Genomic DNA, 22,334 nt, shown 5'->3' with positions numbered 1-22,334 from the left:
TGGGTGGGTGGGTGAGGTGAGGTGAGGTGAATGGGTGGGTGAGGTGAGGTGAGGTGAATGGGTGGGTGAGGTGAGGTGAATGGGTGGGTGGGTGAGGTGAGGTGGGGTGAATGCGTGGGTGAGGTGAGGTGGGGTGAAAGCGTGGGTGGGTGAGGTGAGGTGAATGGGTGGGTGAATGGGTGGGTGAGGTGAGGTGAATGGGTGGGTGAGGTGAGGTAAATGGGTGGGTGAGGTGAGGTGAATGGGTGGGTGAGGTGAGGTGAGGTGGGGTGAATGGGTGGGTGGGTGAGATGAGGTGAGGTGAATGGGTGGGTGGGTGAGGTGAGGTGAATGGGTGGGTGTGTGAGGTGAGGAGAATGGTGGGTGAGGTGAGGTGAGGTGGTTTGAATGGGTGGGTGAGATGAGGTGGGGTGAATGGGTGAGGTGAGGTGAGGTAGGGTGAATGGGTGGGTGAGGTGAATGGGTGGGTGAGGTGAGGTGAGGTGAATGGGTGGGTGGGTGGGTGAGGTGAGGGGAGGTGAATGGGTGGGCAAGGGGGTTGTTGACCGAGTGTGGGGGTGAGGAGAACAGTGGGGAGTGGTTCGATTCCTGCTCACGGCCAACACCAGTGACTATTATTTTAACCGGTCCTGGGCCTCTCCTAGGTCGAATCAGCCTCAATGATTACCTGGTGCAATGTTAAATGTCGCCAAAAATTCGGTCAGGCGTGATGCTGGCCACCCACCCGTCGTGTGCCGTGCCAGCTTTCACAGGTGCTCGCCAACAGCACTCGCCCCAACAGTCTGTTAATAGGCTATACGGGGGAATCTTCGTCTTGTGTGGTTGAGTGAGTGGTTGACTGCGTGTGTCGGCCGGTAACGCTGTCATGGTTGTTAGCAATCCATGGGAGGAAGTCCGAAACCGATCAGCTATTTGGTGCTCGTAGCCACCAAAAGCAGCAAAGGGTAGCTCTGGATGGTTGCGAGGGGCTGGTGACCCCACTCCAGGAGCTTGAAACCTACCCTCGGGGTTCCTCCAGAATCGGCAACAAAAAAAACACTGTGAGTGGCCACGTGGAATGTTGGAAGCCTCATTGCGGAGAAGAGGCTGCCACTCCTCTGTCAGGAGATGGGTTCGGTACCACCTGGATTGAACTCATGAGGTCTGGTGGACTGTCTATGACTCCAGTCACTGAGGGGTGGACAGTCCCTTACTCGGGATAGGAGATTGCCAAACAAAAGGGAGTTGCTATTCTTTTGAACAAAATAATGAACGGGGGTATGAGAGCGTTGAGGTGAAGTGCGGGAAGCCGTGAGTCCCAAATTACTGTGCGCTCGCTTCCCCGTCAATGGGAGGTGAGGAATGATGGTGGTGGTGGCATATACCCCAAATTCATCAGTGAGCGAAAAAGTAGCTTACAGCGCCACACCAATTACCATCCTTTGGGTAAAGAATGGTGATCAGAGAGAACCAGGAAATGGTTTGCAGATTTGCTGAGCATTTCTGTGAGGTCTTGAGAGAGGGGAGATCCCTCAGCCAGGAAAACATGATGGCGAAAGATGAGGATGACCCTGCTGAGACTGCGATGCTTTAAATATTGGAATAAGAAGTCACTCACTGTAAGTGACTGGCTGAGGTGCCATCTGTTTAAGTACGGAAGGCGATCCAAAGTCTGAGACCAGGAAAAGCACCCTACAATGATGATCTCCCAAGCGAACTGCGCAGAGAAGGTGCCTTTTGTGGGCTAACTGTCCTACATGACATCATAATAACAGTCTGAACCACTAGGTGAGTTCGACTGGATGCCCTACTGGTCCCCCTTTTAAGAAAGGAAACGCACAGACTGTAACAACCACAGGGGTATGTTCCTCCTAAGTCTGTCGGGAAAGGTTCAGACAAGGATTGTTCAACATCACCTGGCCATGTATTTTGTGCCATCATCTACCCTATCACTCCCCATGAGTGATAGGGCAGTTGTGGAGAGAGTGGAGGGTTCCGAAACCTGGGCAGTGTGCTTATGACCAACTCCGGTTTGACAGCAGATGTTTCACTCCGAATCAGTCAGGTGCCATTATATCGATAGGAAACGTGGGTGGACTGGAAGCCCAACCGGGATTAATTCACAGGAGGCAGGAGATTAATTGTGTATGTCTGTGCATGTCAGTCCACGTGGGAGGGGTGGGGCTGGGTGGAAAGGGGAGGGTAGGGAGGGGCTGGGTGGAGAGGAGCTGGGTGGGGAGGGTGGGGCTGGGTGGGGAGGGGCTGATCACCCCGTGGTGCCCTTATAAAATGCAAGGTTTAACCTACTCAAGCCGGCTTGTGCCCGCCCTCACAGTCGGGCATATTGTGCGGAATACACCACGTGCCGCCTTTGACCCTGGCCATTGACCAATCAGCCCAACGTTCCTGCAAGCTCCCTCCGCAGGGGGCTGGTATTTTCAGCAGCTGCGTAACTTTGTGTGGAAGATACCTGGTTTGTCGCCCCACACGAAGCTTCTGGTCTTCTCAGCCATGGTCATGCCCTCTCTGCTTAATGCTTGAACAATGTGGATCCCCTAATGGAACATCTGCGCCAGTCAGGAACATTCCGGCTGGCATGCTAACGATCCATCCTGGGTTTGAGCAGGATTGGAGCTCACACATCTTTTAAATATCTAGACAAAGTCCCATCGGTGAGCTCCTCTGGCAGGCAAGGTTGCGTTGGCTGAGGCATGTAGCTCGCATGCCCAGCCATATAGTGTAGTGTATAGTAGTGTAGTGTATAGTGTAGTGTATAGTAGTGTAGTGTATAGTAGCATAGTGTAGTGTATAGTGTAGTGTATAGTGTAGTGTATAGTGTAGTGTATAGTGTATAGTAGTGTATAGTGTAGTGTATAGTAGTGTATAGTAGTGTAGTGTATAGTGTAGTGTATAGTGGTGTAGTGTATAGTAGTGTAGTGTATAGTAGTCTAGTATAGTGTATAGTGTAGTGTATAGTGTAGTGTATAGTGTAGTGTATAGTAGTGTATCGTGCAGTGTATAGTAGTGTATAGAGTAGTGTATAGTATTGTAGTGTATAGTGTAGTGTATAGTGTAGTGTATAGTGTAGTGTATAGTGGTGTAGTGTATAGTAGTGTAGTGTATAGTAGTGTAGTCTATAGTAGTGTAGTGTATAGTGTAGTGTATAGTAGTGTAGTGTATAGTAGTGTAGTGCATAGTAGTGTAGTGTATAGTGTAGTGTATAATAGTGTAGTGCATAGTAGTGTATAGTAGTGTAGTGTATAGTGTAGTGTCTAGTGTAGTGTATAGTAGTGTGTATAGTGTAGTGTATAGTGTAGTGTAGTGTATAGTGTAGTGTATAGTAGTGTAGTGTATAGTAGTGTAGTGTATAGTTATGCTATACGATGGATCTTTATCTTTTTGTGTGGTTTAGTGGGTAAGTAGGTGAGTGTAAGTGAGCATGTGGGTGAGTGCTTGAGTGAGTAGGTGGGTGAGTGGTCAGTGTGTAAGTTGATGCTTAAGAGAGTGAGCAAGCGGGTGAGTGGGTACATATTCGTGTGGAAGGGTGAGTGAGTGGGTGATTTAGTGGGTGAGTACGTGGGAAAGTGGGTGGGTGAGTGCTATATGGATGTGTGGGTGAGTGGGTGAGTTAGTGAGTGGGTGAATTAATAAGTGAGTTTGTGGATGAGTGGGTAGGTGAGTGAGTGAGTGAGCGGTCAACTTAGTGGGTGAGTGGGTCGGTGGTTGAGTGGGTTGGTGGATGGGTGGGTGAGTGAGTGGTCTCGTGGATTTTTTATTCCCTTACCGCTAATCTGCGTGAGTTTCCCCTGGGATAGACCCACACTCTTGGTGTTTCTGTTTGTCCAGTGATTCTATTTTTGTCGACTCCACTGCTACTACACGACACATCCAGTGTTATAACCTTGGCCCAGACCTGTGCTGGCTGACAAGGATCTGTGAGTGTGTTTGTGTGGTCTGTGGCTGACGGGGAAGTGTTTTATAAAAAAAAAACACCCCCAATGAACTCTGTCATTTGCGTAGAGATAGTTGGGAGGTTTTAGCTGGACTGACAGGCTGTGTGTGGGCGCCCGCTGTGGTTAAGATATGTTAACTACCTCGCCTCGTGTACAGGAGGTCGTGGATTCAATCGCGACTCTGACGCCTGCTGCTGTATATGTGGAGTTTGCAAGTTTATCTCTCTCTCTCCCCGCGGTCTCGTGGATTTTTTTCCTCCGGGTCCTCCGGTGTGTCCCTCCACATTTAGAAACACGCCTGTAGACTATTTAGACGTATTTATTTCTTCTGATACACATCTCCAAATGGTAATACGCCCGTTTTGTTGAGTTATCATTTGTGGCCAGATCGTTTTTTTAAAATAAGTTAATACCTCAGTGGGCTTTGCCTGGCGGGATGGGGATGGTGTCGTTGTATCTGCAGGTGTTTGGGTGATTTGGTTACCTTTCTTGTACTTTGCACTACTGTCCGTGTTTTTGTGCAGTTTGTTGCTGTAACGTTCTTACCCGCCCCAACTGGACATTTGAGAAAAAAAGAGCTTCATAGCTCATCGGATTCCCTGCTGCAGTATAAATAAACATTCTGATTCTGAGCATTAAAATGAAGCGTCGTGAGTATTTGGCCGTTGCTATAAATTGTCACGTGATGATGACGATGATCATGACGATGATGATGATGGCATCAGCCACTTTGTTGAACCTCGATTATTTGTGATGGCCAGGTCAGGGCTTCTGAAAAAAGAAGCTACGTGGCTCAGTGAGCCTTGCCTAGTGATTGTACTAATAATGATAATAATCATTGATGAAGCGCCCTTTTAACAATCGTTCTCAGTGCGTGGAATTCGCCTCGGGCTGAAATGAATTCTTCCAGAGTTACAGGCGGAAGAGGTGAAGGCACCTGATATGCAAATCGCAAAACTCGCACGGCAAGAGAGGGGAGAGAGAGAGAGGGGAGAAAATAAGAGAGGGTGGTGAGAGACGGAGGATGGGGAGGAAAATCGAGAGGTATATTAGAAATATTACATAGAAAACATAGAGAGAGAGAGGGGAGGGCATAGACATGGAGTAGGGAGAGAGGGGGTAGAGAGAGAGGGGTAGAGAGAGGGGGTAGAGAGAGGGGGTAGAGAGAGGGGGGTAGAGAGAGGGGGTAGAGAGAGGGGGGTAAATAGAGAGTGGGGGGTAGAGAGGGGGTAGAGAGAGAGAGAGGGGGTAGAGAGAGAGGGAGGGGGTAGAGGGAGAGAGGGGGGGTAGAGAGAGGGGGGTAGAGAGAGGGGGGTAGAGAGAGGGGGTAGAGAGAGGGGGTAGAGAGAGGGGGGTAGAGAGAGGGGGGTACAGAGACAGGGGGTAGAGAGAGAGGTGGTAGAGAGAGAGGGGATAGAGACAGATGGGGTAGAGAAAAGGGGGGTGGTAGAGAGAGGGGGTAGAGAGAGGGTGTAGAGGGAGAGGGGGGTAGAGAGAGCGGTTAGAGAGACGGGGTAGAGAGAGGGGGGGTAGAGAGAGGGGGAAGAGAGAGAGGGGGGTAGAGAGAGAGGGGGTAGAGAGAGAGGGGGTAGAGAGAGGGGGTAGAGAGAGAGGGGGTAGAGAGAGGGGGTAGACAGAGGGGGTAGAGAGAGGGGGGTAGAGAGATAGGGGGGTAGAGAGGGGGGTAGAGAGAGAGGGGATAGAGAGAGGGGGTAGAGAGAGAGGAGGGAGAGAGGGGTTAGAGAGAGGGGGTAGAGAGAGGGGTTAGAGAGAGAGAGAGGGTAGAGAGAGAGGGGGTAGAGTGAGAGAGAGAGGGGAGAGAGAGGGGGTGGAGAGAGAGAGAGGGGGGGGTAGAGAGAAGGGGTAGAGAGAGAGAGCGGGCAGAGACAGAGGGGGGTGTAGAGAGAAAGAGAGAGGGGGTAGAAAGAGAAGATGTAGAGAGAGAGGGAGTAGAGAGAGGGGGTAGAAAGAGAGGGGGTAGAGAGAGAGGGGCTAGAGAGAGGGGGTAGAGAGAGAGGGGGTAGAGAGAGGGGGGGTAGAGAGAGAGGGGGTAGAAAGTGAGGGGGGTAGAGAGAGAGGGGGGGTAGAGAGAGAGGAGGTAGAGAGAGAGGGAGTAGAGAGAGGGGGTAGAGAGAGGGGGTAGAGAGAGAGAGGGGGTAGAGAGAGAGAGGGGGTAAAGAGAGGGGGTAGAGAGAGAGGGGGTAGAGAGAGAGGGGGGTAGAGAGGGGGGGTAGAGAGACAGGGGGTAGAGAGGGGGGGGGGGTAGAGATAGAGGGGGTAGAGAGAGAGGGGCGTTAGAGAGAGGGGTAGAGAGAGAGGGGGGATAGAGCGAGGGGGTAGAGAGAGAGGGGGGTAGAGAGGGGGGGTGTAGAGAGAGAGGGGGTAGAGAGAGAGAGAGGGGGTAGAGAGAGAGGCGGTAGAGGGAGAGGGAATGGGTAAGGAGAGCAGAGCTTGAAATATTTTTGCGAAATATTTTCATTTAAAAAGGGGGGGGGGTGGTTACATTAAGCAAAGCAATGATAATTAAAAAAACAAAAAACTGAAATGATGAACGAAGCAAAGTGCCGACTACACCGAGCATCTTTCTTGTTTCCTCTGATCGTAAAAAAGAGAGAGAGATGATGGGGAAGGAGAGAGAGAGAGAGTGGGGGATGAGTGAGAAAGAGAGAGGGAGAGAAAATAATGCGGACACGGAAAATAGATTTTATTTTTGTTGAGCCTCTGGTCACTTGACCTCAATAGGAGCTCACAGACTCAGGCAGCGGTGAGCAATGCGAGCTGGGTCGCATTCCGAGTTACAGGGGAATGAAGGCTCTGTCCCTCAACGCTCTCCAGCTGGCGACTACGCAAATCCGCCTGGGCGGATACACGTGGTGTGGTGACGCGTTCAAATCGTAGCTTGACGCGAATAATCATGCACGTGCGTATGGTGAATCTGCCAATCTAAAATGATTGCTTTAGCTATGAAGACATTTTTCTATTTAAAGCTTTCGTGACTGCAGGGATTCATATTCTTGATTCTTTCGGTAAAGTCACCACCACGTAGAAGGGAAACAATAAAATAATAAAAATAAAACGTAATAAGATACAATTCTCACGACGTTTCGGCCACAACACAAGTAGCCTTCTCTTAGCGCATAGTTTGAGGAAGGCTGCTTGTGTTGTGGCCGAAACGTCGTGAGAATTTTATTTTATTATGTTATATTTTTATTATTGAACTTCTTTCGCACCGTACGTAGCCAACCGTGCCAATCGGAGGTAGTATATAGTGCAGTGTATATTCGTGTATTGTGTAGTGTAGTGTTTAGTAAAGTGTATAGTTGTGGAGTGTATAGTAGTGTAGTGTAAAGTATTGTAGTGTATAGTAGTGTATAGTGTAGTGTATAGTAGTGTAGTGTATAGTAGTGTATAGTAGTGTGATTTAGTGTATAGTAGTGTAGTGTATAGTGTAGTGTATAGTAGTGTAGTGTATAGTGTAGTGTATAGTGTAGTGTATAGTAGTGTAGTGTATAGTTGTGAGTGTATAGTAGAGCAGTGTATAGTAGTGTAGTGTATAGTATAGTGTATAGTAGTGTAGTGTATAGTAGTGTAGTGTATAGTATAGTGTATAGTAGTGTAGTGTATAGTAGTGTACTGTATAGTAGTGTACTGTATAGTGTAGTGTAAGTTATTTTAGTGTATAGTAGTGTATAGTATAGTGTATAGTAGTGTAGTGTTTAGTCGTGTAGTGTATAGTAGTGTAGTGTATAGTAGTGTAGTGTATTGTGTAGTGTATAGTATTGTAGTCTTTAGTAGTGTATTGTAGTGTATTATATAATGTAGTGTATAGTAGTGTAGTATATAATGAAGTCTATAGTAGTGTAGCGTATAGTATTGTAGTGTATAGTGCAGTGTGTAGTAGTGTAGTGTATAGTATTGTAGTTTATAGTAGTGTAGTGTATAGCAGTGTAGTGTATAGTATAGTATTGTATAGTAGTGTATAGTATTGTATAGTAGTGTAGTGTATAGTGTAGTGTACAGTAGTGTAGTGTATAGTGTAGTGTATAGTAGTGTAGTGTATGGTAGTGTATAGTAGTGTAGTGTATAGTAGTGTAGTGTATAGTAGTGTAGAGTATAGTAGTGTATAGTATTGTAGTGTATAGTAGTGTAATGTATAGTGTAGTGTATAGTAGTGTAGTGTATAGTAGTGTAGTGTATAGTAGTGTAGTGTATATTAGTGTAGTGTTTAGTAGTGTATGGTAGTGGTGTATATCAGTGTAGTGTATAGTAGTGTATAGTGTAGTGTATAGTGTAGTGTATAGTGTAGTGTATAGTGTAGTGTATAGTGTAGTGTATAGTGTAATATATATAGTAGTGTATAGTATTTTAGTGTATAGTAGTGTAGTGTATAGTATTGTAGTGTATAGTAGTGTAATGTATAGTAGTGTAGTGTATAGTGTAGTATATAGTAGTGTAGTGTATAGTAATGTATGGTAGTGGTGTATAGCAGTGTAGTGTATAGTAGTGTATAGTGTAGTGTATAGTGTAGTGTATAGTGTAATATATAGTAGTGTATAGTGTAGTGTATAGTGTAATATATAGTAGTGTATAGTATTGTAGTGTATATTAGTGTAGTGTATAGTATTGTAGTGAATATTAGTGTAGTGTATAGTATTGTAATGTATAGTAGTGTAGTGTATAGTGATGTACAAGCGTTGAACTTGTTCCACACCGTACGTAGCCAACCGTGCTCGTCGTTGCTGTGCGGGGAGTTGGGGTTTAACAAACTAAACGCAAACTCCAAAGTTATGATGACACGGAAGTCGATTTGTTTTTTTGGTTTAAAATTTATTGACCATGGCCGCTGGACCTCGACAGGAACTTGCAGACTCAGGTGGCGAGGAATGCGAGCCGGGTCACATTCTGAGCGGGTTTTTCGTACCAGCAGATGTGTACATTGGTGATATCGGAATCGGAATCGAAATCCGATTAGACACCTGGCAAACACGTATTGACAGCTCAACGAAGTGGCTTATCGTGGGGGGGGCATTCTACTGCTACATCCATGGAAAGCTTCTCTTGGTATGTAGTGGAAAGAGATGTTTAATATGGTGGGAGCCAGAGGACATCCCTATCACACCCCAAGGTGAACAGCGAATGGCTCGTACTCCCGGCCACGCAGTTTTACCCGGGCCCTCTCACCTTCATGAAGGTCCTTAATGATCGTGAGCAGAGTATCACGGACTCTGACAGCACGAAGATCAACCCAGAGCCCAGGCCTATTGATGGTGTCATAGGCATTGAGCAGCTCAATGAAGCAGAGATGTACGTACTGTCGGAATTCCCTACACTGCTGTTGTAGCAGACAGACAGAAAAAATGGCAACTGAGCAGGACCGCCATTTCCTGAAACCGCATTGGGGCTCCACAAGCCTCTCCTCAGAGTGCCTGAAAAGGCGGTGTTGAATAATTCTTGCCAGGACCTTTCCCGGCACACTGAGGAGTGAGATGCCCCTGTAGTTGTTACAGTCTGTGCGGCCCCCCTTCTTTAAGAGGGGGACCATCAGGGCATCCTGTGGAACCCATCCAGTCGTCCAGACTGTTGTCATGATGTCATGTAGGGCAGTCTGTGCACAAACGCCACCCTCCCTCAGCATTTCGCTTGGGAGATCATCTCTGCCCGGTGCGTTTCTGGTCTCAGACTGCGGATCGCCTTCAGGACTTCCTCAACAGATAGCACCTCAGCCAGCCACGCACAGAGAGTGGCGACTTCCTCCAATATTGGAGGCACTGCAACCCCAAGCAGGGACGTCCCCACCTTGCCCCACGATGATTCTCCTTAAGCATTGACACTCGCATAGACACACGTAGATACGTCATCAGCACACTGATATTCGTCCAGCCCACCGGTGATGGTGATTGCACTGAGGGAGAGAGAGAGAGGAGCACGGGAATTTGAGAAAAGGTCACGGGGAGGAGGACTCGGGGAGGAGAGAAAGGGAGGGGAGATAAAGTGTTCTGCAGAAACATGCGGAGACGCGCAGAGAGAGAGAGGGGCGGAGGTATGGTGAGACACGTAGAGTGAGTGCGTGAGTGTGTAGGTAGGTGAGTGAGTTGGTAGGTGAGTGAGTGGGTAGGTGAGTGAGTGGGTAGGTGAGTGAGTTGGTGAGTGTGTAGGTGAGTGAGCGGATCGGTGAGTGAGTGAGTAGGTGAGTGAGTGGGTAGGTGAGTGAGTAGACGAGTGTGTAGGTGAGTACGTGGATCGGTGAGTGAGTGGGTAGGTGAGTGAGTGCGTGGATCGGTGAGTGAGTGGGTAGGTGAGTGAGTGAATGGGTAGGTTAGTGAGTGGATAGGTGAGTGAGTGGGTAGGTTAGTGAGTGGGTGAGTAGTTGAGTGAGTGGGTAGATGAGTGGGTGGGTAGGTGAGTGAGTTGGTGAGTGTGTAGGTGAGTGAGTGGGTAGGTGATTGAGTGGGTAGGTGAGTGAGTGAGTCAGTGAGTGTGTAAGTTAGTGAGTGGATCGGTGAGTGAGTGTGTAGGTGAGTGAGTTGGTGAGTGTGTAGGTGAGTGAGTGGGTAGTTGAGTGAGTGGGTAGGTGAGTGAGTGGGTGAGTGTGTAGGTTAGTGAGTGGATCGGTGAATGAGTGAGTGGGTAGGTGAGTGAGTTGGTGAGTGTGTAGGTGAGTGAGTGGGTAGGTGAGTGAGTGGATCGGTGAGTGAGTGGGTAGGTGAATGACTGGGTAGGTGAGTGAGTTGGCAAGTGTGTAGGTTAATGAGTGGATCGGTGAGTGAGTGGGTAGGTGAGTGAGTTGGTGAATGCGTTGGTGAGTGAGTGGGTAGGTGAGTGAGTGGATCGGTGTGTGAGTGGGTATGTGAGTGAGTTGGTGAGTGAGTGAATGAGTGGGTAGGTGAGTGAGTGGGTGAGTGTGTAGGTGAATGAGTTGGTAGGTGAGTGAGTGGATCGGTGAGTGAGTGAGTAGGTGAGTGAGTTGGTGAGTGAGTTGGTGAGTGAGTGGATAGGTGAGTGAGTTGGTGAGTGTGTAGGTGAGTGAGTTGGTGAGTGTGTAGGTTTGAAAGTGGGAAGGTGAGTAAGTGGGTAGTTGAGTGAGTGGGTGACTGTGTAGGTTAGTGAGTGGATCAGTGAGTGAGCGAGTGAGTTGGTGAGTGAGTGGGTAGGTGAGTGAGTGGTCAGGTTAGTGAGTGGGTAGGTGAGTCAGTGAGTAGGGGAATGAGTGAGTGGGTGAGTGGGTGAGTGGGTGGGTGAGTGAGTGAGTGTGTGGGTGAGTGAGTTTTGAGTGGTTGGGTGAGTGGGTGAGTGGGTGAGTGAGTGAGTGGGTGAGTGAGTGAGTGAGTTGGTGACTGAGTGGGTGAGTGAGTGGGTGAGTGAGTGGGTGAGTGGGTGGGTGAGTGCGTGGGTGAGTGGGTTAGTGAGTGAGTGGGTGAGTGGGTGGGTGAGTGGGTGAGTGGGTGAGTGGGTGGGTGAGTGAGTGGGTGAGTGGGTGAGTGAGTGAGTGGGTGGGTGAGTGAGTGAGTGAGTGAATGGGTGAGTGGGTCGGTGGGTGAGTGAGTGGGTGAGTGGGTGAATGTGTGGGTGAGTGAGTGGGTGAGTGAGTCGGTGGGTGAGTGAGTGGGTGAGTGGGTGGATGAATGGGTGAGTAAGTAAGTGGGTGAGTGAGTGAGTTGGTGAGTGAATGGATGAGTGAGTGGGTGGGTGAGTGAGTGAGTGAGTGGGTGGGTGAGTGAGTGGGTGCGTGAGTGAGTGAGTGAGTGTGTGAGTGGGTGAATGGGTGGGTGAGTGAGTGGGTGAGTGAGTCGGTGGGTGAGTGAGTGGGTGAGTGGGTGGATGAATGGGTGAGTAAGTGAGTAGGTGAGTGAGTTGGTGAGTGAGTGGATGAGTGAGTGAGTACGTGGGTGGGTGGGTGAGTGAGTGGGTGAGTGAGTGGGTGAGTGGGTGAGTGAGTCGGTGAGTGAGTGGGTGAGTGGGTGGTTGAGTGAGTGAGTAGGTGGGTGAGTGGGTGAGTTGGTGAGTGAGTGGGTGAGTGAGTGGGTGAGTGAGTGGGTGAGTGAGTGAGTGGGTGAGTGGGTGAGTGAGTGGGTGAGTGATTGGGTGAGTGTGTGGGTGAGTGAGTGGGTGGGTGAACGAGTTAGTGAGTGTGTCTGTCGTCTTACGCTTTAGACAATGGCCCTTCATCAGTCTGTTAACGCTACACTGGGGTACTTTTTCTTTCCTGGTGATGATGGTTGTGGCAGTGATGGTGGTGGCAGTAATGGTGATGGTGGTGGCAATTATGGTGATGGTGGTGGCAGTGATGGTGGAGGTGTCAGTGACGGTGATGGTGGTGGCAGATATGGTGATGGTGGCAGTAATGGTGATGGTGGTGGCTGTGATGGTGGAGGTGGCAGTGATGGTGGAAGTGATGGTGATGGTGGTGGCAGTGATGATGATTTTGCTTGTATATTTTGGCCCAGAAATGGCGTCACTGATGGTGATGGTGATGATGGTGGCGGTGATGGTGGCTGAGGTAAGGTGATGCTGATGATTTTTCTGATGTTGATGCTGATGCAGGCTGTGTTCACTATGACGCTGCGAATGTTGCTAATGTTGATGTTAATTGTGTTTTTAGGGGCAAATCGATTTCACCTTCTACAAGAACGTAAGTATGATGGCATATGACACTCACTCATTCACTCACCAACTCAACCACCCATTCCCTTACTCACCAACTCACTCACCCACCCACCTACTCACTCGCTCACCCACCCACTCAACCACCAACTCAATCAACAACTCACCCACTCACCCACTCACTCAACCACCCATTCACGAACCCACCCATTAACTCACTCACCCACCCACCCACTCACGCACCCATTCAATCACCCACTCACTCACCCACTCACTCTACCACCCACCCAATCACCCACCCATTCACTCACCCACTCACTCACCCATTCACACGCCCATTCAATCACTCACTCACTCACCCACTCACTCACCCACTCACTCACCCACTCACTCACCAACTCACTCATCCACCAACTCACCCAAGTCACTTACCCACCCACGACTCACCCAACAAACTGTAGTCTTTAGTTTGTAGTCTTTAGTTTGTAGTCTTTAGTGTGTAGTCTTTAATTTGTGGTCTTTAGTTTGTAGTCTTTAGTTTGTAGTCTTTAGTTTATAGTCTTTAGTTTGTAGTCGTTGTAGTATTTAGTTTGTAGTCTTTAGATTGTAGTCTTTAGTTTGTAGTCTTTAGTTTGTAGTCGTTGTAGTCTTTATTTTGTAGTCTTTATTTTGTAGTCTTTATTTTGTAGTCTTTAGTTTGTAGTCTTTAGTTTGTAGTCTTTAGTTTGTAGTCTTTAGTTTGTAGTCTTTCGTTTGTAGTCTTTGTAGTCTTTAGTTTGTAGTCTTTAGTTTGTAGTCATTAGTTTGTAGTCTTTAGTTTGTAGTCTTTAGTTTGTAGTCTTTAGTTTGTAGTCTTTAGTTTGTAGTCTTTGTAGTCTTTAGTTTGTAGTCTTTATTTCGTAGTCTTTAGTTTGTAGTCTTTAGTTTGTAGTCTTTAGTTTGTAGTCTTTAGTTTGTAGTCTTTAGATTGTAGTCTCTAGTTTGTAGTCTTTAGTTTGTAGTCTTTAGTTTGTAGTCTTTCGTTTGTAGTCTTGTAGTCTTTAGTTTGTTGTCATTAGTTTGTAGTCTTTGTAGTCTTTAGTTTGTCGTCTTTAGTTTGTAGTCTTTAGTTTGTAGTCTTTAGTTTGTAGTCTTTAGTTTGTAGTCTTTAGATTGTAGTCTCTAGTTTGTAGTCTTTAGTTTGTAGTCTTTAGTTTGTAGTCTTTCGTTTGTAGTCTTTAGTTTGTAGTCTTTAGTTTGTTGTCTTTAGTTTGTAGTCTTTAGTTTGTAGTCTTACTACACTACACTATACACTACACTATGCAGTACACTATATACTACACTATACACAACTCTACACTACACTACTATACACTACACTATACACTACACTATGCACTACACTATACACTACACTATACACAACTATACACTACACTACACTATACACTACATTACTATACACTACACTATACACTGCACTACTATACACTACACTATACTCTACACTACTATACACTACTGTACACTACACTCCTTTACATTACAATATACGCTACGCTACTATACATTACATTATACACTACACTACTATACACGTTTTGCATTAAAAGAAGTTACAGCAGCAGAGGTTAATGTAAATGCGGTTGCTACTACCTTAGAGTCACGGCATCTCTTAAGAAAGGTGAGAGACTCGATTAGCTGGGCCTTCTTATCCCGGAGTTTGTTGAAGGTTCTCAAGGTTATGTGGAATCCCTCCCCGTAGAGGCAGTTGTCCACGTGGTACTCAAGGGCCTGGATCACATCGCTGCAGAAGTAGCAAGATCTGAAATCGCTGCAACCCTCAAAAACGCTAAGATGCCCCCAGCAACATCAGCAAAGATGAACGCTTTGAATTATCTCAATTAAAAAAGAGAGATGATATTGTCATCCTCTTAGCCGACATGGGCAATGCCACTGTCATCATGGACAAAATAGAATATAATAACAAAATTCAGGAACTACTCAACTATGGCAGCTATACAAAAATAAGAAGAGACCTCACCAACAGCCTCGTTACTAAAACCAACAAAATAATTTCTGATTCAAGAGCATTAATTGATCAAACCAAACAGTTCTCGTTGAAACCTTCTGCGGCCACCAAGATCATATGGCCTTCCAAAGATACATAAAGAAGATACACCCCTTCGTTCCATCGTCTCTATTGACAACTCCCCCACCTACAAACTGGCTCGTTTTCTGTCTGAATTCCTGCGACCTTTTACTGGAAAAACCACCTCTGCGGTACAAAATTATACTCACCTGGTATCGACAATCAAAGGGTATTTTCCTGTCCCCAGACGACCTGCTTGTCAGTTTTTATGTGGTTTCCTTATTCACCAAAGTTACTGTACCTGACACCATCGCAATCATTGAAGACTGGGTTCATCAAGGACTGCATACTGATGTACCTCCCCTGGTGAGACACTGCTTAACCAACACAAACTTCACCTGGAATGGAACTTTTTACAAACAAACTGAGGGCACCCCAATGGGCTCCCCCCTATCGCCGGTTGTAGCCAACGTTTTCATGGAGAAATTTGAAAGTAACGCCATCCAGACTGCCACTCTACGCCCGACCTTATGGAAGAGGTACGTGGATGACACTTTTGTCATCTGGCCACATGGCCGGCCTGCTCTAGACCAATTCCTCGACCACATCAATTCCATACACCGAGCCATCAAATTTACCATGGAAGTCGAAAAAGATGGCAAGCTACCCTTTTTGGATGTCTTAATTAAAAGGAGACCTGATGGTTCAATGAGCCACTCTGTCTACAGGAAAGCTACCCATACGGATGCTTACTTAAAACCGGAATCCCACCACCATCCATCCCAAAAAAACTCCCTCATCAAGACTCTATACCATAGAGCCCAATGCATTTCCGACCAGGAACACATTGCCAGTGAACTCAAGCACGTACACCAAGCTCTCAAGGCTAATGGTTACTCCGACTACACAATCCGCTAAGCTATCACTCCAACCATGAAGAATGATCCTCTTGAGAAGCCTTTCAAAACCATCACCTTACCCTACATTGCGGGGTTCACAAAAAAGATCTCCAAAATCCTGAATAAACACAAGATCCAGGTCCGATTCAACACAGTACATAAAATCCGTGATCTGGTTCCGTCTGTAAAAGATGTGGTTCCAGACATACAGTACCCGGGCGTCTACAAACTAAGTTGCCTCTGTGGTAGCAGCTACATTGGACAAACCAAACGACATGTCTCGGACCGCATCCGTGAACACAAAGCAGACCTGAAACACGGTAGGACGAACACCTCAGCCATGGCAGATCACTTTTATAATTCAGTAGGCTCACATGACATTGACTTCTCCAAGACAGAGGTTCTTTTGCAAGCCATCCGGCTACCATGAGAGATTTGTTCATGAGGCCATCCACATATACAAACACAGAGACAATTTCAACCGAGAAGATGGATTCTGGCTTAGTAACCATTGGAAAGACGTTATAAAACATTTCGGTTCTTAATTGATGTATTTTACGGTGACTTTCAGACCGCAGTCCATTCGCTGGCACTGCCTCTTAATACCTTTCACACGACGGTCAATTGTATGGTTCATAGCATGTTGTATAATAATAATAAATAGTATAACATTGTAATGTTTAACACAATATAAGGCAATATATAGTATCGTAATTGTATAGTGAATATATACAGCAGTGTGGTATATAGTAGTGTTGGTAGAATAATACATATTGTAATATTTACATGTCTAATATTTTACAGTCTAAAGTATAGGGTAGTGTATAGTAACGCATTAGATAATTCAAGGGTGGGTTTGTCTATCGTAGTGTATATTAAGATGTATAGTCGTGTAATGTAGAAAAAAGTTTAGTTGGAGACATATCAATATAATGCATAATGTTAGAGCTTACATTGGTCTGTGTATACGATATTATACAATGTAGTTCAGATTGGAAGGTATAACATTCTAATGTATAGTAGTCTAGTTTATAACATGGTTGTAACGCAACACAGGACAGAGCAGCGCATTGTGGCTGTTTCTCCCCCATACTCCGTTCCGAGCATAGATGGACTCGTCCGTCTGAACAAAGCTCGTCGCTTTCCGTGGTGCTAACTTTGAAAAGAAAAAACCGCCACCCATTTTTTCGCCATATGGCATTGTAATGTACAACGACTTAATGTTAGTAGCTCAGCTGATTGGAGAGTATATAGAGTTTATTGATAACATTGATGTCGTTTAGATTGTAGTTTTTTTTATTAGTTTACTATATGGTATTCATTATATAGTGTAGTGTATACCCAGTTACTTTATGTTAATAGCTCAACTTATTGTAGAATATATTGAGTGCATTTATTATATTGATGTAGTTTATGCTTAGTTTTTTTCACATCGGTTTATTGTATGAAAGTTGGGTAGTTGCAGTCCTTTAGCGTCCATATACTAAATGCCTCTGTTGATATGTAAACTTTGACTTTAACATAGCTATTTCCGTGACCAGTTATATGCTAATCCCTCACATTAACATCATGCTAATCTCCCAGTTACATGCTAATTTTTGAGTTTAACACCCTGCTAATCCAACACATTAACACAGCTACTTCAATGCTAAATTCTTCTGTTGAAATGTAAACCCCTTTGTCAAGGCGTTCTGCTCCTCCCACCCAGCTTAAAAGATGCTGCCAAGCTTAGCAGTGTTCATTGGAACGCTGTCTTTCCGACAGGTCTGTTTCTTCACCTGAGGAAGGCTACTTGTGTTGTGGCCGAAACGTCGTGAGAATTTATTTGATTATGTTGTATTTTTATTATTTTATTTCCATTATACGTGGCAACTTTACCGAAAGAACCAAAAAGATGAATCGCTGCAGTCACGAAAGCTTTAAATCGAAATTTAAGTTCAACATTCATATAAACTACACACGACTGTACACTACACTATACACTACACTATTCACTACACTATACACTACACTCTACAATACTATACACTACACTATACACTACTATATACTACACTATACACTACTATACACTACACTATACACTATTATACACTACACTATACACTACTCTATACACTACATTATACGCTACACTACTATACACTACACTACTATACACTTCACTACTATACACTACATTACTATACACTACACTATACACTACACTAATATACACTACACTATACACTACACTACTATACACTACACTACTATACACTACACTAATATACACTACACTACTATACACTACATTACCATACACTACACTATACACTACACTACTATACTCTACACTACTATACTCTACACTACTATACACTACACTACTATACACTACACTATACACTACACTATGCACTACACTACACACTACACTCCTATACACTACACTATACACAACTATACACTACACTACTATACACTACACTCTACACTACACTACTATACACTACACTATACACTACACTACTATACACTACTATACACTACACTACTATACACTACACTATACACTTCACTACTATACACTGCACTCCTATACACTACACTACTATACACTACACCATACACTAGACTACTATACACTACTATACACTACACTATACACTGCACTACTATACACTACACTCCTATACACTACACTATACACTACACTACTATACACTACACTACTATACACTACACTACTATACACTATACACTAAACGACACTACTATACACTACACTATCAACTACACTATTTACTATGCTGTACACAACCTTTGATAGCACAGGTGACTATGTATAATGCGACATAAGTTAAAAGGACATGATGATGACGTGTCTTTATTTCTCTGCAGTTAACTGATTTGGTCATCATATACAATCGAGTAAGTACCGCCCTGCTGATGATGATGTTGTCGCTGATGATGATGTTGTTGCTGATGTTGTTGCTGATGATGATGTTGCAGATGATGTTTTTTTATGATGACGTTGTTGCTGATTATGTTTTTTATGATGACGTTGTTGCTGATGATGATGTTGCTTATGATGATGTTGTTGCTGATGATGATGTTGCTGATGATGATGTTGTTGCTGATGATGATGTTGCTGCTGATGATGTTGCTGCTGATGATGCTGTTGCTGATGATGATGTTGTTGCTGATGATGCTGCTGATGATGATGATGCTGCTGATGATTCTGTGTGTTTTCCAGTCTATGGTTATCCGACCTCAGCTCGCAAGTTACTCTGATGCCTGCGTGCCTTTTCCGGTGAGGAGACGGCTGATGTTGTTCATGTTGCTGATGATGATAGTGTTGATGATGATGGTGTTGATGTTACTGATGATGATGTTACTGATGATGATGTTGCTGATGATGTTATTGATGTTGCTGATGATGATGTTACTGATGATGATGTTGCTGATGATGTTGTTACTGATGATGATGTTACTGATGATGATGTTGCTGATGATGCTACTGATGATGATGCTGATGATGTTGCTGATGATGATGTTGGTGATAATGATGTTGCTGATGATGTTGTTGATTATGATGATGTTGCTGATTATGATGTTGCCGATGATGATGTTGCTGATGATGATGTTGCTGATGATGATGTTGCTGATGATGATGTTACTGATGATAATGTTGCTGATGATGTTGTTGATGATAATGTTACTGATGATGATGATGTTGCTGATGATGTTACTGTTGATGTTGCTGATGATGATGTTACTGATGATGATGTTGCTGATGATGATGTTGCTGATGATGATGTTACTGATGATGATGATGTTGCTGATGATGTTGTTGATGTTGCTGATGATGATGTTACTGATGATGTTGCTGATGATAATGATGTTACTGATGATGATGTTGCTGATGATGATGTTGCTGATGATGATGTTGCTAATGATGATGCTGATGATGATGTTGCCGATGATGATGTTGCTGATGATGATGATGATGTTGCTGATGATGTTGCTGATGATCATGTTGCTGATGATGTTGTTACTGATGATGTTGCTGATGATGGTCCTGATGATGTTGCTGCTGATGATGTTGCTGATGATGATGTTGCAGATGATGTTGCTGATGATGGTCCTGATGATGTTGCTGCTGATGATGTTGCTGATGATGTTGCTGATGATGATGTTGTTGATTATGATGATGTTGCTGATGATGATAGTGCTGATGATGATGTTGCCGATGATGATGATGTTGCCGATGATGATGATGGTGCTGATGTTACCGATGATGATGATGATGTTGCTGATGATGTTGATGATGATGATGTTGTTGCAGACGGATACCACTACAACACCCACCGTCTCTGTCGTGGTGAGTTAGATCGTCACGTGACACCAATCACCATCATCATCAGCAACATCATCATCAGCAACATCATCGTCAGCAACATCATCATCAGCATCACTAGGATGCCACTCACCACGAGAGGCCGCTGTCATCGTTACGCTCTGACCCAGTTAGGGCCCGACTAGACATCAGTGAAACACAGAGCTTTATAGCTCATCGGATTCCCCCTTTTGGAGTAGAAATATAAGAATCTGATCTCTCTCTCCATTCACTGCCCATCTCTCTTGCCATGACCACCACGTGACTTTGAATCCCTGCAGTCACGTGACTATTATGCCGCGTCGTGCGCGGTGCATTTAGCGCCAGAGCGCGTGGATTTGTAGCGTTTGTTATTTGTGTTGCTGGTGACTTTGTGTGTTGTGTTGCTTGTGACTTTGTGTGTTTGTGTTGCTGGTGACTTTGTGTGTCGTGTTGCTGGTGACTTTGTGTGCTTGTGTTGCTGGTGACTTTGTGTGCTTGTGTTGCTGGTGACTTTGTGTGTCGTTTGTGTTGCTGGTGACTTTGTGTGTCGTTTGTGTTGCTGGTGACTTTGTGTGTTGTTTGTGTTGCTAGTGACTGTGTGTGTTGTTTGTGTTGCTGGTGACTTTGTGTGTTTGTGTTGCTGGTGACTTTGTGTGTTATTTGTGTTGCTGGTGATTTTGTGTGTTGTGTTGCTGGTGACTTTGTGTATTTGTCTTGCTGGTGACTTTGTGTGTCGTGTTGCTAGTGACTTTGTGTGCTTGTGTTGCTGGTGACTTTGTGTGTCGTTTGTGTTGCTGGTGACTTTGTGTGTTGTTTGTGTTGCTGGTGACTTTGTGTGTTGTTTGTGTTGCTGGTGACTTTGTGTGTTTGTGTTGCTGGTGACTTTGTGTGTCGTGTTGCTGGTGACTTTGTGTGCTTGTGTTGCTGGTGACTTTGTGTGTCGTTTGTGTTGCTGGTGACGTTGTGTGTCGTTTGTGTTGCTGGTGACTTTGTGTGTTGTTTGTGTTGCTGGTGACTTTGTGTGTTGTTTGTGTTGCTGGTGACTTTGTGTGTTGTGTTGCTGGTGACTTTGTGTGCTTGTGTTGCTGGTGACTTTGTGTGTTTGTGTTGCCGGTGACTTTGTGTGTTTGTGTTGCTGGTGACTGTGTGTTTGTGTTGCCGGTGACTTTGTGTGTTTGTGTTGCTGGTGACTTTGTGTGTGTTGCTGGTGACTTTGTGTGTTGTTTGTGTTGCTGGTGACTTTGTGTTGTTTGTGTTGCTGATGACTTTGTGTGTTTGTGTTGCTGGTGACTTTGTGTGTTTGTGTTGCTGGTGACTTTGTGTGTTTGTGTTGCTGGTGACTTTGTGTTATTTCGTATCGGGATCGCATCCAGTGCTGTTGCTGCTGGCGGCAATAAAAGTTTTTAATAAAAGTCAAACGTCTCTCCCAATCTCTCTCTCTCTCCCCATCTCTCTCTCTCCCCATCTCTCTCCCCATCTCTCTCTCTCCCCATCTCTCTCCCCATCTCTCTCTCCCCATCTCTCTCCCCATCTCTCTCTCTCTCCATCGTCGCGATATCACCATGCTTCTCGCTCTCTCAAGCCCTCTCTTGTTTTTTTACGATCACAGGAAACAAGAAGATGCTCGGTGTAGTCGGCACTTTGCTTCGTTCATCATTTCGTTTTTTTGTTTTTTTTTTCCAATGCTTTGCTTTATGTAATCCCCCCCCCCCCCCCCCTTTTAAATGAAAGACCCAAAATTATATATTTTTTTCTTTTTTTTCTGCTCTCCTTACCCCTTCCCTCTCTCTCTACCTCCCTCTCTGCCCCCTCTCTTCCTACTCCATTTCGCTCTCTCTCTCACTCACTCTCTCGCTCTCTCTCTCTCTTTTTTATAACTACGAAAAGTGCTGCAACTGCACGCAGCCCTTCCCACAGTCAAACAGCCTCCGACGGGTAGCTTAGATCTGCACGCAGAGCTCTCCGTCATCTGCCACCGAGCACACGGCCTCCTCCAGGGCCCACTGCTCCTTGAAGGCCGGCACGGCGTGGGTCAGTCGCGCATGGCGGAACTCCAGCCCAGACACCCTGGCTTCTACCAGAGCACGGAAGATGCCCAGGCTGCTGGCCAGACGTTGCCCCTCCAGGGCCACCTTCCTCGCCCTGTACATGGCGAGCTTGGCGTAGCCGAATTCTCTCTATCTGTGTCTCTCTCCGAGTCTCTCAATCAATCGCTCTCTCCATCCATCTCTCTCTCTCCCCATGTCTCTCTCTCCATCCGTCAACCTCTCTCTCTCTCCACAGGTTACCGTCCCCACCAGTTCCTCCTCCGGCTCGTCTTCGACGGCCGTGGGGATTGGGGTCGGGGTTGGAGTCGGTGTTGCCGTGGTCGCCGCCATCACCGCAATTGGCAGCTTCCTCTACTGCCGCAAGAAACGCGAAGGCCAGCCGGTAAGAGAGAGAGAGGGAGAGAGCGAGACGAGAGAGAG

The 22,334-nt window shown here is 45.7% G+C and overlaps 1 protein-coding gene across 1 annotated transcript in view; it reads left to right on the top strand.

Annotated features, from left to right (window-relative positions):
• The first annotated feature begins 12,016 nt into the window (after positions 1–12,016).
• LOC116956899 (uncharacterized) overlaps positions 12,017–22,334 on the top strand; it is an 85,408-nt gene continuing 75,090 nt past the window's right edge. Inside the window, exons 1-6 of the mRNA XM_076054750.1 lie at positions 12,017–12,429; positions 12,532–12,561; positions 18,387–18,416; positions 18,742–18,798; positions 19,834–19,869; positions 22,150–22,296. Of these exons, the coding sequence (XP_075910865.1) occupies positions 12,142–12,429; positions 12,532–12,561; positions 18,387–18,416; positions 18,742–18,798; positions 19,834–19,869; positions 22,150–22,296 (588 nt within the window). The 5' untranslated portion in view covers positions 12,017–12,141. The remainder of the gene's footprint in view (positions 12,430–12,531; positions 12,562–18,386; positions 18,417–18,741; positions 18,799–19,833; positions 19,870–22,149; positions 22,297–22,334) is intronic.

This window comes from Petromyzon marinus, chromosome 68, assembly GCF_048934315.1.
Source record: "Petromyzon marinus isolate PM22_M1 ecotype Great Lakes invasive population chromosome 68, UKy_Petmar_22M1.pri1.0, whole genome shotgun sequence".
NCBI lineage: Eukaryota > Metazoa > Chordata > Hyperoartia > Petromyzontiformes > Petromyzontidae > Petromyzon > Petromyzon marinus.
The sequence above is the reverse complement of the archived record's forward strand: the minus strand, read 5'-3'. Positions and strand labels throughout refer to the sequence as shown.